Source organism: Corvus brachyrhynchos, unplaced genomic scaffold (genome assembly GCF_000691975.1).
Source record: "Corvus brachyrhynchos isolate BGI_N302 unplaced genomic scaffold, ASM69197v1 scaffold69, whole genome shotgun sequence".
Classification (NCBI taxonomy): Eukaryota; Metazoa; Chordata; class Aves; order Passeriformes; family Corvidae; genus Corvus; species Corvus brachyrhynchos.
The window spans coordinates 319,405-334,497 of record NW_008240228.1 but is presented as its reverse complement, the minus strand read 5'-3'; the positions used below and the strand labels follow the sequence as shown (position 1 = coordinate 334,497).

The 15,093-nt window shown below is 47.3% G+C and overlaps 1 protein-coding gene across 2 annotated transcripts in view; it reads right to left on the bottom strand.

Moving 5' to 3' along the window:
* Positions 1-10,843: 10,843 nt before the first annotated feature.
* LOC108449383 overlaps positions 10,844-15,093 on the bottom strand; it is an 8,037-nt gene continuing 3,787 nt past the window's right edge. For both annotated transcript variants that reach the window (XM_017745345.1, XM_017745344.1), the window contains one exon: positions 10,844-12,783. In XM_017745345.1, coding sequence (XP_017600834.1) covers positions 11,293-12,768 — 1,476 coding nt within the window. In that variant the 5' untranslated portion in view covers positions 12,769-12,783 and the 3' untranslated portion in view covers positions 10,844-11,292. The remainder of the gene's footprint in view (positions 12,784-15,093) is intronic.

Here is a 15,093-nt window from a genome sequence, read left to right as displayed (position 1 = left end):
AGAGAGTTTCTTGTGCAGGTTAGCTGTGGTGGACGTCAGTGCTGGGCATTAAAAGCCTTACTCCTATTAAGGAGCCTTTAATAATTTTTTTTCCTGACTTTTGGACCAGCCAAAAGTCAGCCCAGCACTGCAAGTCCTTTTCTCTACCTGAGGTCCAGTGCTGTCTCAGCCAGAAGATCTCAAATCCCTGCGCTCCTGGGGCATACCATCTACCGAGCCATAGGATCCCAAATTTTTATATTTTTCTAATTTCTGTAATTTTTCAATTTTTCTGTTTTCAATAAATTATTTTAATTTTTTTTAACTAAGAGTTGTCTCATTTCTCACAGGGAGCATATGTTGGGGATTTTTAACTGGGGAATTTTTAACTGGGAAGGGTGCAACTCTCTTAATAAACTACTTTGAACAATTGAAAACACTGATAATGGAACTTGATTTTTGTACCTGGGCTGATGGGTTAATTTTAACATTTAAAATATTTAACTCAGAATTAATTAATTAAAGCACTTAATATGCAAAGACCAAGCACAATTAGGGATTTCATGTATGACACCTTCAAAACTAAAGCTCAAGCAGAGGAATGCATAGAGGAGTATCAGATCCTGGTGCTCATCTCAGCAAAAATGGTCATTCCTTTCTCACATACCAAACTGGATTCATCATCTTTAATACCAGCATTATGAATTAACTTTTCATTGCACTGCATCAGACAAATGGTTTCCATGTCACCCTGAGATACATGCAACATATCTTGTAGCTGCATATGCTCAAGCTCACATTTTCGCCCCAAAGTACATGGATTTCCCATCTTTATAATCTGCATCGCTCCAGTGAACAAGTATTGGGTAAGAGAGAAAGGCTTTTGGAGCAAAGCCAAACACTGCATGATCTTACTGGGCAAAATCAGAGTTACAGCACAGGCCTCCCTTTCCCAAGCTGCCTGAGAAGAAAACAGGATCAGCAGAGGAGACTGGCATAGTGAGGGAAAGCAGTATTTCCCTAGAGCAAAACTAGTCGTAGGTCTATCAAGCAGTTATGCTCATCTTTTAGTCTAACTCTTCATCTTTTCATTCACACTAAGAAAAGAGATTTTTGTCAGACTTTGCCACACTTCTTTTCTCTTTTTGATAAATGTGTTTACAGGAAACTTAATCCTTTAAAAGACAGTTAATTCCCTTGTTTTAGGTTACAATGTAAGATGTAACCAAAAGTATGTCTTCTATCACCATCTGTTAAAACCAGGTGGGGCAGTGTTCTTTGTCTCTTCCATGACACATCCCTGATGACTCCCACTGGAGAGGTATTTTTCTGTTAATGGGCCATCCAGCCTCACTGCATGACTCATAAAATTACATCATCCCATTGTGAGATGCTCTGCACAGGGGGAGGAACCAAGCATTCCATCCTGGATATAATCTGAGGTTTGGAACACCACAGTCAGCCCTTACCTACTGGATTCCCAGAGGACAAGAGCTACATAACCACTGCTGGACCTTCAGAGGAAGACCAAACCCTTTACAGGATCACTGTTTCAACAGAACCACACCTGTCACTTCAGGATGACTGCAGCCACCATCTAATTGGACTGCTACCATCACCCTGACCGACAGGGTGTCAGGTTGTATTCTGAATCTGTCACTGTTTCTGTACTACTGCATTTATTTTTTAAATTTTCCAATTAAATTGTAGTTCTGATTTCAAGTTGCTCCCTGGTTTGCTTTCAAACTAGTACATCCCTAATTAAGCATTTTTCCCTCTCTCATCAGTAACAGTGAAAACATATCAAGACAAATTCCCCATATGCAGATGCTTGACAATGGCAGCTTTTCTTCCAATATCCCCTGGACAAATTCAGTTAATTGCAGTAAGAATATGAGGGATAATATCTGAGGCCTCTCCTGCCTTCCAGCCTGGGACCAGAGATGTCTGTTCTCTTTGTAAAGTTTTCCATCTGCTACCTTTGATCACAGAGAGAATAGAGAGAAGTACATAATGGAAGTGAACTGTCACTTACACCCTGCATGAGACTCCACTTCCAAATTAAGGGAAAAACAGAGAGAAAATATAGGAGTGCTTATTAAAAGTAGAGTTTGCAGTGGCAAGAAGATGCCTGGCAGGGCAGGTGGATGTGGGCAGCGCATGAGCTTGATGATTTGGTGCTGGAAGAGGGAAGAGCTTCAGTGGTTTGCATTTTCCTTTGTCTCACTTTTGGTTTATAGCAGGTAGAGGTTGCTCTTGCCTTATGTAGCAGATTACGAGAGGCAATGGGACTGAACCTGTGCTTAAGGTATCAGCATTTTGGTAAGCCACAGGCTGCCTAAGAAACCTCTCTTTTGTTTAATTTTGCTGCATAAATAATTCGAATCAGACATTTCATGCAATGAGAAATAAGTCATTTGCCTTTGAGACTTTGGGAAACATCATGAAAATTATTCACTATCTCTGGGAGCATGATACTTCAGTGCAAAGGCTCCTGGCCAATCCCTCCTGGCTGGCCATTCCCAGGTCATTTCTCAAAAAAAGGCAAAAAGAGAAGCCACTGCTGAGTCACAACTAGGACTTGGGTTTCTCCTGTGATGCAATTGCTCAGCCCCATGGAGGCTCTTTCTGCACCTCCCAACACTCAGCTGGTCCCTAACATCCCTCACAGTGGCCAGAGAAACCCACCCTGGGCACTAATAATATACCCAAATGTAGATATACTCAGAGCACACTTAGCCGGCTAGGCTCATAGTTCAGTGCTTTAGAAAGCCCCGAGCTGCCTAGAGAGACTGCATGGGCGATCTAGCACTTCAGTAGCTCCAAAAAGCAGCAAGTGATAGCTGCAAAGCTAATAAGAAGAGTAGAAGCAGAGAGGTAGAAATACAGCTCCAGCCTTGCTTCAACCCTGTTTGTTTTATTTCTCCCATCTCGGGAGAGAGACAGGAGCAGCTGTTTGCAGGAGGGTAGCCAGAGCAAGAGGGGGCGGACCCCACTCAGCTCGTCTTTTATTTGGGGGAAGGGAAAGGGGAGAAACTAGGGGTTTATCTGGGATAGCCAGCCAATCGGACTCTGTTTCGGTGGGGTCTGAGTTACTTTCAGTTTTACCCGCACTTAGAACAAAAGAGGTCTCAGAGCACATGGCAGGGGCAGGTCTGGATTTTTGGGGGGATGGAGGGCAGCCCCTTTCGGCAGGCAGCAACAATTCCCCTTTTTTTTTCAACTGGGTTGTAACGCTGAGTAACTTAAAGTGCATAAAACAGTAACAAAACAACAGTGCAAAACATAATTAAAATCTACTGTCCCTACAACCCGACAGTACCCAGGATGTCTTTACACTAGTCCCCCAGTTAGAAAACTCAGGTGGTTAGTCAGGACATCTATGATATGGGATATCAGGATGAAGATTTACAAAATACAGTGCAAAATGTGAGTGCAAAACAGCTTAACTTAAGGGATCAACATCGAAATCTGGTGTAAGGGGCTCAAATGAGGGTGCAAAATCAGGATCTTTTTTACAGCGTGTTCTCCAGGAGGCAGTCTTAACCTCCTTGACTTTTGAGGAAGTGACATAAGGTTTCACCCATTTCCGTGGGATCCACTTCAGTCCCTGAGGAGTAGATACACTGGCATACCCACATCCCCAAGTTACAAGTTTGTATGGTTCTTGGATCTTTTGAGTCTCTGGGTCCTGGATCAGGACTTCTGGATTTTCCTTCAGTTTCTGTCTCCTGGTGTTCTGGAAATGACGATAGATCGGAAGGTTCGGATCCTTAAAGGTGCCATTCAGGAAGTTTATGGTAAACAATGCTTTGCTGAGTCTGAGGATGGGTGAGTTGAGTTTAGTGGTTCCTGATTGTTGTAGCAGCATTCGTTTAAGAGTTTGGTGGGCACGTTCAATGTAGATACAAAAATGCTGCTAGCAAGGATTTTCTTGCTATTTTCTAAGTCCGTGAGAGACTTTTCTCTCTCACAGAAGAGGTAGCAGGGAATGTAAACAACCAAGCCACCTGCAACCTTGGAAAGTCTTGTTTATGGTATAGTAGAAAAATATTTTGATAATGGATGTTTTAGGATTTTAGCCAATCACCCCCAAGGGGTGGCTGGTCCTTTGTCCAATTAGACTATGTAGAAAAAAGTCTATAAAGAGTTTGTAAAATAATTAAATAAATCAATCTTGCTGCACAATTCCTGCCTGCTGGATCATCTCTCCTCCTCCTCCCTATGGCTGCGGGACACAGTGATATACCGTAGGAACCAGGCCTGCGGTAATAGTTCAACAATGCCTTGTACAGTTGGGGAGTGAGGAATACCTGCAACATGTCAAAATCCACACTGCTGATGAAAGTTTTTAAACTCCTGAGAGGTGCAGGCAGGCCCGGCCCGTTATCAGTTTTTATCTCCTCAGGTACACTGAGCACAGCAAAAGCTTGGACAAAATGTTTTTCAACGTCCTTAGCTTTTTCACCAGCATGTGCAGAGGCATACATAGCACCAGAGAAGGTACCAACAGAAACATGAACGTATTTTCATCTCCCAAATTCAGGGAAATGTGTGACATCCATCTGCCACACTTCACCACTATTAATGCCTCTGGGATTAACCCCCATGCCCAGTAGCTTCTGGCAGTTGGGACATGCTGCCACTATTGCTTTTGCCTGTGTCCGTGACAGATGGAACATACAAATAAGAGCAGGAATATTTTGATGGTACATGGCATGGCTTAATTTTGCTTGTTCAAAAACTTCAGGGAGCTTTGGTAAGTCAGCTGATAAAACTATGTCTGCTGGCATAGCCAGAGCATCAGCTCTACAATTACCCTCTGCAATAAATCCTGGCAGGTTTGTATGTGACCTCACATGCGTAACAAAATAGGGATGCTCTTGGTGGGAAACCAGATAAATCAGCTTCGAGAGCAGATCATAAATTTTTTTGTTTGAGACTTCTTTTAGGAGAGCATGTTCAGCTCTCACAGTTGCTCCAGCGACATATGCTGAATTAGTGGCTAAATTAAAGGGTTCTTTGAACCTCTCAAATGCTCTAACGATGGCTGCTAGTTCAGCTACTTGTGGTGACCCCTGGATTACCTTGACGTCAGATTCCCACTTTTGTGTCTTTGGATTTTTCCAAGTCAGGACTGATTTTTTAGATTTTCCCAACTCATTTGTAGAAATGGTTAGAGCATCAAGGGGTTTTCTACTCTGAATTTCTCAAAGGATAAAAGAAAATGCCAGATTAAACAAATGATGTTTTGGGTAATTATTTGATATTTGGCCTGAGTAACTATCTAATGCAAATTGTAAATTCATATTATTTTGAAGCAGGTGATCTAATGAGTCTGTTGTTACAGGTAAGTAGATGCATGCAAAGTCACATCCTGCCAGGGTGCGGAGCCTTGATCTACCCTTCATCATGATTGTTGCCATCAGTTCTTGTGGCTTGGTGATGGTCTTAGGAAGTTGGAGTGGGAGGAACACCCATTCAGTTATGATGAGTTGTTCCTTCTGCTCTTTGTCCCACTGAAAAATGAGGCTGTGAAAGCGTGGCACCTCCCCCAGAATGACACGCTTAAAGAGTAGGGAGGGCTGATAGCTGTGTGCTTGCCTGGTGGAAATGACCTCTTGTGTCTATTTGAGAGACTGCCTTGCCTCTTCTGTCAGGGATCTAGGGGATGCTGGACTGCCTTCCCCTGACAGTAGGTTCACAATAGGAGCTATATCCTCTGTGGTGAGTCCTAGCCAGTGTTTTATATAAGTCAGTGTCCCACAGAGCTGTTGCAATTTTACTAATGTTTTTGGGTTATTATTAATGGTGATGAGTGTTGGGGTGATAGACATCTCTGTGATTTTGAGTCCGAGGTATTCCCAAGGGCTTGTCCTCTGCATTTTTTCTGGTTGTAATTCAAAGCCCTTGACCTCTAGGGCCTCAATCACCATATTAAGTGTCTGTTCGAGATACTGATTATTGGGAGCACATACCAGCACATCATCCATGTAATGTAAGATGATGGCTTTCTCTGCTTTGGCACAGATGGGAGATAGAATTTTAGCAATATACTCTTGACAGAGAGTTGGGGAATTTTTCATACCTTGGGGAAGCACGAGCCAATGGTAACGTTTCATGGGGGCCTCACGATTAATAGAGGGCATGGAAAATGCGAATTGAGGGGTGTCTGCAGGGTGGGGTAGAATATGAAAGAAGCAATCTTTAATATCAAGAACAGCCAAATGCCAATGTTGTGGGAACATTGAAGGTGATGGCATACCTGGTTGAAGGGGTCCCATGTCTTCAATAACTTTATTGATTTCTCTGAGATCTTGGAGAAGGCGCCACCTGTTCTCTCCTGGTTTTTGTATTACAAACACGAGCGTGTTCCAGGGGCTATTGGTTGGTGTGATGTTCCCTTTAGCCAATTGTTCATCTGCTAATGTTTTGAGTGCCTTTAAGTTTTCTTCTTCTAGCGACCACTGGTTAACCCACACGGGTTCATCTGTTTTCCAAGTTAATTTTTGTGGATGGCACTTAGCTCCAGTGGCCCAAGGGAAAATTTTGATGTTTAGGTGTGATATCAATTTTTGTTCCCCACTGAGACATGGCATCCCTTCCCCACAGGGTGAATTTGGTGTCCAGGACATACAGAAAAAGTGTCACTATTTGTCCTTCTGGACCTTCAATTTGAATGAAGGTTTGGATTTTGGATTGCTTCACAATTTGGGTACCCGAAATCCCTTGCATGATACCCTGAGATTGCAATTCCCATTGTGCAGGCCACTTACCAAATGGAACGACAGACACATCAGCACCTGTGTCTATCATTCCCATGATACTGATTTTATGTGATCCGTGATGGAGCTTACATTCCACTAAAGGTTTATCATTTCCCAGAACTTCACTCCAACAGATGGCTCGGATATGACCATCTGTGGGCAGGTATTTGGGCAGTGGAATGGTTTTTGCAATGACTTGACCCTTTGACATAAAGTATGGTGGACATATACATTGTACCATTAGGTTAGAACCCCCATTCTGATCCACTTTCATGAGTGTGGGTGTAACCTCTATCCCAGCAGGTGTTTCCCGAGTGACCCCAATAACAAAAACGTATGTAAAGTCTGGTATGTGGTCCACATTTTGGAATGTGATTGGTATCACAGTCTGTTTGTTGTTGTTGAAATGGTGTGTTTCATCACAGGTTACGTTAAACCTAAGTCCAGGAATCCATGTTGCTTTGTCTGCAGCTCTATTTTTGTCTGAATGCAGAACTGTGATGCGTTGGGTCATTAGTTTCCCTGCTGTTGACCTGGGAAACAGTCTTCGAAGAGTTTTTATCAGCAGTTATAATTGCTCTGCAATTCCAAGCCACACGTCCCTTTTTCTGACAACGATAGCATATAAGGTTACCTCGAGATTGAGTTTCCCCTGTACCTATAGCATTCTCCACAACCTCCCCAACCATCCCCACTTTTTTTCAAAAAAGGAACAGTTGTGTTCAGCTGCACCTTCTTTGTACAAACTTCGAGGATGGTTTCAACAGTTGGGGGTGAACACAAGGGAAGAGTCAGGATCACTTGCTTGCAAGCATCATTGGTATTTGCTTGGAGCAGTTCGAGTAGGAATGCTTGTTGGAGGTCAGGATTAGGGACCTGGGAAAAGATTGCTTCACGCAAACAGTTATAAAACTGTATAATATTTTCAGTGGCAATTGTTTGATGTTGGTATAATGAGATTCAGGAGTCTGAGATGGTAGTAATGTTAAGGCCTTTTCAGAAGCACTTTTTATTTCAATAAGAACTGGACAAGGAATAAGCATTGCTTGTTTTTGAGGATTTCCCATATTATTGTCACCAGATAAAAGGTCTAATGTCATATAATTGTTGTCAAAAGTATCTGGAGTTTGCCACAGAATTTGCAATAAATCAGATAAAATTAATTTCCATTGTTGTTTCCACAACACAAATCACCAGGTGAGAGAAGAGTTTGCATTATTGTAATCAGATCATGAGGTACCAGCAAATGTGTTGAAAAAGTAGCACTTAAAAGGCTCTTAAAATAATTACTATGCATCCCAAACTCCTTAATTGCCTTGCATAAGTCTTTGATATTAGAATATGAGAAAGAGGTCCAGCCAGGGTTCGCTCCTGTGCTGCTACAGGGAATGGTAACAACTGGAGATACTTCCTGGTAGCCATGGGTTCCCAGCTGTAAAGGGGTAGTCACATGACTGTGGGAACCTGGAGCAGGACAATGGGAAGCAGGAGCGGGGAGTGGAGGGGCAGGGGCGGAGAGTGGAGGGGCGGAGGCAGCAGGAGGAGGGGAGGGGTTGGGGGCGGGGTTGTGGGGGCAGAGGTAGGTTCCGACGCAGGCGTGGGAGGGGATGGGGACAAGAAGGGATTTGTGGGATGGGGGAGAAAGGGATTGTGGGAGGTGTAGTTCAGAGATGAGGACACGTGATCCGCCATTATTGGAGACAAATAAACCCGGGGAAAAGGGCTTGGGGGGAGGGTTTTTTTCCCGGGCTGCGAGCACATGGCAGTTGTTGTCCCTGGGAACAAAGAAATCAGGGGAGAAGGGGTTTTTTCATGCGCTTACAACATGTGGACTCGAAACTGGGGCAAAGGAGTAGAGAAAAGGGGTTGGAAAGGTCCTGGGATGGGCTCCAGATTCCCGTCCAAGGCAGGGTGCTGAGAAGACACGGGTGAGCCAGGAGGTTGGTAGCTCTCCTGTGCTAAAAAGCAGGTTGCTGTAGCCATGTTTTCCAGTGTAGGGGATCAGGGACACAGGGGTTGGAAGAGGCTATAAGGGAATTAACAGGGAGGTTTTGCAGTGGCTTTTCCCATACTGCATTTTTCTCTGGCAAAGTGTAACTTAGGAGAGGAAAAAATTTTGAAACTGTTTCATTTCCCGATCCTTTGAGAGAGGAGAGTTTTCTCCTGACACTATCCCAAAATTCAGGAGATCTCATGTCCTCAGAGGTTAGATTAGGAAAGTACTGAAAAAGCTAGCGTACAAAAGGTTGAACTAGATTTTTAGGGTATTTATGCCCAGTACAAGAAGGGTACCTTTGAACTTGGTAATATATTTCTCTGGGGTGTGCAGAAACTTCAGATCCCATTATGAAAGCAACACCACAAACCTCAGCCCCAAATCGCGAAAAAGGAGGAAAAAAAAGAGAAAAGATTTGCACCGAAACCAGCTTAAGACACGAGCCCCCAAACCAACAGGGAAATACTCACCAGAATTCTGGATTCACCACAGAAAAGCAGGTCTGGAGAAAAGAAATCAGCGAAGTGGGTCTCCCACTGTTTCAGCCATCCCCTTGCCACGTGGTGTGGGGAAGGGTAGGCTGAAGCTTTGAGCTCGCTGCTACAAAGAAAGTAACAGCCAGGCTGCAAAGTACTGGCACAGCACACACGTGGCTTACTGGGACACCCCAAAAGTCTCTCCAGAACCGAGGTTCAGAGATAGCATGTTGGGCGCCAAATGTAGATATACTCAGAGCACACTTAGCCAGCTAGGCTCATAGTTCAGTGCTTAGGAAGTCCCGAGCTGCCTAGATCTAGCACTGGGCGATCTAGCACTTCAGAAGCTCCAAAAAGCAGCAAGTGATAGCTGCAAAGCTAATAAGAAGAGCAGAAGCAGAGAGGTAGAAATACAGCTCCAGCCTTGCTTCAACCCTGTTTGTTTTATTTCTCCCGTCCGGGTAGAGAGACAGGAGCAGCTGTTTGCAGGAGGGTAGCCAGAGCAAGAGGGGGCGGACCCCACTCAGCTCGTCTATTATTTGGGGGAAGGGAAAGGGGGGACCAAGGAGTGGACCCAGGATAACCGGCCAATCGGACTCTGTTTCAGTGGGGTCCGAGTTACTTTCAGTTTTACCCACACTTAGAACAAAGGAGGTCTCAGAGCACATGGCAGGGGCAGGTCTGGACCTGTTTTTTTTGGGGATGAAGAGCAGCCCCTTTGGGCAGGCAGCAACACCCAAATGCCCCAGCCCCACTCACTGCATCAGGACAATGCGTTTGCTCTGATCATGAAACTGGGTGCTGTGCATTTCCTGGACACCAGTCACCTGTCTGCAAATCCTCTCCAGCAACAATCTCATATATGCAATCCTTCCTTTTTACATCTCAAGACCAAGAACAAACTCTGCTCCCAGCTGCCTTTCCGGTCTTGGGGTGATTTTATGATAATAATGTATTCCCCTATGTCATAGGTTAGCAAGCTGAGTCTCGGAAGTGATATTCTTCTTACAGCTTCCTCTATGACCTGACAGAACCTATCAGCTGGCCAGTATGAATATGGACAATTCTTTAAGCCACTTAAAATTGTGACCGCCTCTGTGATACACACTTAAGAATAGACAAACTCGCCCCCAAGCTCTCTCTCGTTTCCAGTGCTGGGACAAGTGGCTGCGGGGCCCAAGCAGGGGCCAGTGGGCCCGGCCCAGGCCCTGCTCGGGCCACGGCCATCCTGGCCGATGGGCCCTGTTACACCTCTGGCCGGATCCCCAATCCGCCGCCGAGCACGACTCTGCCGGCGCAGGCGGAGCTACCGTCCTCTCCCCCAGGAGCACAGCTCCCTAAAACAGAGCGTGCTACAACTGGGGTAGCTAGACGTCCCAAGGACAGGCTCAGAGAGCCGATCAGTCCATTCCGTGGGGTCCGATGGAAGCGGGGGGCCCCACACTGGGCGCCAAGCTGCCTCTGCGTCCCCTTGGAGTGGATCCCACTCAGCCCGGTCAGCTCCGGAGGCAGTCAGCTGCGGGGCCCAGCCTCCGGACTCCGGGAGACCAGAGGTCTGGCTCATGGGTCCTTCCACAGGACCGCTGAGATGGAGGCAAGCGGTGGAGGGAGGAGGCAGACTCAGATCTGGGTTAAAACTGGAAGTTTATTGAGCCCTCGGAGACGAGGTCCCACCTCCCAGGAATACCCAGCTCTGAGCAAGCTCAGAAGGCACTTGCGGGAGGTTTTATGGGGGGTGGTAACAAGGGAGGGATCAAAGGAATAACCAATCAGAGGAGGGAAGGGTGTGGTGAACAGAATGAAAGGCGCATCAGGGGACCAACCGTGGGAAAGGAAGGGAGGGATCATTTTCTCCTAGCCAATCACACGACACCCCTGCCAGAACTTTCTAGAAGCCTGGGCGGGGTGCCAGCACGATTGGCAAGGGCCAGGGAGGAGGCAAAGGAAGGAAATAGGGTAATTGACAGCGAACTGGGAGGATATAAACTGGGTGGATATAAAATACCAAACTCGAGGGGAGACCCGGACTGAACCAAAGCATAACACACTCCCACATTTCCCCCTTTTTTGTTTTTTATGATGATTGAAATTCAGGTTGGGGACAATACTCAGAGTCTGGATATAAGTCCCCAAACCACTGCGACTCTGGGGCCATGGGCTCGTGCTCTGATTCCGGGAGAGCTTCGGCCTGGCCAATGTCCACGGGGGAGGGGGAGCTTGTAATCAACTTAAACAACAGTCTTCTGAGGAGTCCGAACATAACCAGGGTAACCAAAAAGACGAAAAACAAAAGCAGTCCGGTCCGGAGAATAGACACTGTCCATCCTGATAGTCCCCACCCGTTGAGGATGCTGCTGAGCCAATCACCCGTCTCGCGTTGGATCTGCGACACCATGGCCTGCATCTTGTCGAGAGTCTTGTGGATGTTCTCCGCTCTTGATGACAGGTTTAGGCAGCACAGCCCTTCGAACTCCTCATACCGGTGGTCATGGAGGAGGAGTAGGAAGTCGATAGCGGCCCTGTTTTGTAAGGTGGCTTGTCTGGTTATTTGCTCGTCTTTTAGGAGGTCACTCAGGGCACTTGAAGTAAGATTTGCTTGTTTGACGACCCAACATTCCATATGCCCTAATTCCCCTAAGGCTTTGGCTGCAGCCACCCACGGCAATAACGTGGAGATTGCAACCCCTTTTGGTCTGGCCCAATGAACAACTTCCGAGTCACAATTTTGGTCCAGATTTGAAAGTTCACGTTTTTGAATTGCCAATTCGGAAGTCCTATTTCTTTTCCTTTCCCAATCATGCACTAGAGTTTGGTTGGGCGTCAACAGCGTCAAGCGGCCAATGGTACAAGGGCCTCCTAACAGGCGAGAAGGGATGCCTGCCCACGCCCTGTCACCGCAAATAAGGAATAGTCCTTGGGGTAACCCTTTCGGATGTGACCTATGGGGATTGTCGGTGGTCACCCCGCTGACGGCCAGGCACCATTTGTCTGCCCCATAGTCACGACGGTTCGGGGCTATGTTTTTAAAAGCCTCCCGATCCGGGGACAACCCGAATTGAAATTGGACACAGTAGTGAGCCGGGTAGGATCCCAAGAGATCTAGCTCTTGGGGCTCACTACTGGTCCTCGAGAGCTGGGGCAGCCATTTTTCCAGGGGGTTATCGGTGTTGCGTTTCCCCCTGCGGTGCCAGCTGAAAGGGGGCCGTCTCCGATAGGGTACCCGGGGACGGTGCAGGTTGACAGGTGGCTTGGCGACAGTAGCTTTACTTGCGGGCGTCGTCAAAGCCTGCGCGGCTTTGAGCTTTTCAAGGAGAGATGTAAACTCCTCTCGCCCAAGAGGGATCCCTACCAGACATGTAGCCATCGGGTTTTGGGCCGCGGCTGCGGACAAACATATGTGGTCCTGGCCCATGGTCCGTGCCAGGACTGACCATACGTTTGCTGCCGGCTGGGGAACAATCCACAGCGATACAGGCCAGGGAAGCAGCTGCAAGATGATGACCAGCTGCAGACTTCTGGCGATGGCTCGGGCGGATGGTGCAGGATCCATCTCCGCTGTCTCCAACTAAAACAAAGTCAAAGAGAACAATATTAAAACAAGGACCTATCTGGGGTAAAGTTGGGGTCCAGAGGGCATGGGGTCAGCCTACCCCGGTCTTAGGGGTTGCTTGACTTCCTTTTCCGGCGGGACGGGAGACACACGGTTTCACCCACCTCGATGGGATCCACCTAGGGCCCTCGGGGGTGGATACACAAGCATATCCCTTCCCCCTTGTGATTAACTTATGGGGGCCCTGTATCTCCCGAGTCTCCGGGTCTTTGATCCACACCAGAGGCTTCTCCTTCATTTGCAGCTGCCGAGACCCTCCAAAGTGCCGCACAATCGGCGGATTCAGGTTCTCAAAGGCACAGTTAAGAAAATTTAACGTAAATAGCACCCTTGAGAGCCTGACAACTGGGGAGTCTAGTTTTTCTGGGGACCTTTGCCGTTGTAACATTCTTTTGATGTTCTGATGAGCCCTTTCTATGATGGCTTGGCCTGTTGGGGAATAGGGGATGCCCGTTTTATGTTCTATTCCCCATTGCTGCAAGAAGCCCCTGAACTCCTTAGAAGAATACGCAGGGCCATTGTCCGTTTTTATGACTTTGGGGATGCCCAGGGTAGCGAATGCCTGCACCAAGTGCCTTCTGACATCACTAGCCCTTTCCCCTGTGTGGGTAGAAGCAAAGACGGCACCGGAGAAGGTGTCCACTGACACATGTACGTACTTCATCCTACCATCCTACCATCGAATGAAGCCACACCTCGCAGCTGCTAAGTCCACGGGGATTAACGCCGGTGCCAGTGGCGGGAAGAGCTAACTGATGGCATTCTGGACACGCAGCCATGATCGCCCTGGCCTGGTCATGCTTCAGGTTGAACTGCCGGACCAGGGCAGGGGCGTTTTGATGAAACTGCTGATGGCTGATTTTGGCCTGCTCGAAGACATCTGGAATTGGGGCCATCACGGCTGGCGCAGTGAGGGCATCTGCCCTCCTGCTGCCCTCCGCGATGAACCCGGGCAGGTCCATGTGTGACCTGACGTGCATCACGTAATAGGGTTGCTCTCGGTGGGAGACTAGATTGACCAATTTCGAGAGCAGCTCATATAAAGCTGTGTTGGAGACCTCTTGCAAGATGGCATACTCGGCCCTGGAGACTACTCCTGCAACATATGCGGAGTCGGTTACTAAATTTAGGGGTTCGGGAAACCTTTCAAAAGCCCTGACGACTGCATCTAACTCAGCGACTTGAGGTGATCCTTCCACCTCTTTAATATCCGCCTCCCACCGCTGAGTTTGGGGGTTTTTCCAAGTCATGACAGACTTGTGAGAAGCCCCAGACATGTCAGTAAAGACGGTTAAGGCCTTTAAAGGTTCCTTGCTCCGAACACTCTTTGTACTTAACTCAAATTGAATTTCCGAATTAAAAATTTTGTGGGCTGGCCTATGTAAAGAAATTTGGCCTGTGTAACCCTCCAGAGCAAATTGCAAGGCTTCACAATCCTGAAGCAGGCTCTCCAACATTGCTTTAGTAATTTGGCCCATCTGCATCCTGATGGGTACGTGGATGCAGTCAAAGTCACATCCCGATAATTCCCTGATCCGGACTCCAGCTTTCCGGATCAGTTCAGCCATCAGCTCCTGTGGCCGCGTCATCCTCTTGGACCTGTTATAACTGAGGAAGACCCACTCTATTATCAGGAGGGGGTCCCCCCAGTCCTGGCCCTTCTTGCTCTTCCTGTTGTCTTCCCATTGGAAGACAACCCCATGTAGGTGCGGCAGATTGCCCAGGATGATGAACCTGAACGGCAAGTCAGGCCTGTACCTGCTTGCCTGCCTGGTGGACCTCAAGTGTTGCCCCTTCTCCAAGGCTGTCCGTGCCTCTGGGGTAAGCGTCCGGGGAGAACTAAGCTCCTCTCCCCCTTTCAACAAATCGAAAAGGGGGGCTAGGTCTTCATTAGACAGACCCAGCCACGGCCTTACCCAGTTTAAGGACCCACACAGCTTGTGGACATCCGCCAATGTCTTGATGTTCGTTTGAATAGCCAATTTTTGCGGCACAATGGTCCGCTTTGTAATTTCAAGGCCCAGGTATTTCCAAGGTGGCATCCTTTGAATTTTATCTTGTTGAAGCTCAAACCCTGCAGCAACCAATACTCCGATTGTCAGGTCAAGCACTGTCGCAAGCACGTCATCATCGGGGGCACACACGAGGACATCATCCATATAATGAAGGATGATGGCCTCTTTTGCGGCTGCGCGTACTGGGGCAAGCAAGGAAGAGACATACCATTGGCAGATGGTCGGGCTGTTCTTCATGCCCTGTGGCAAC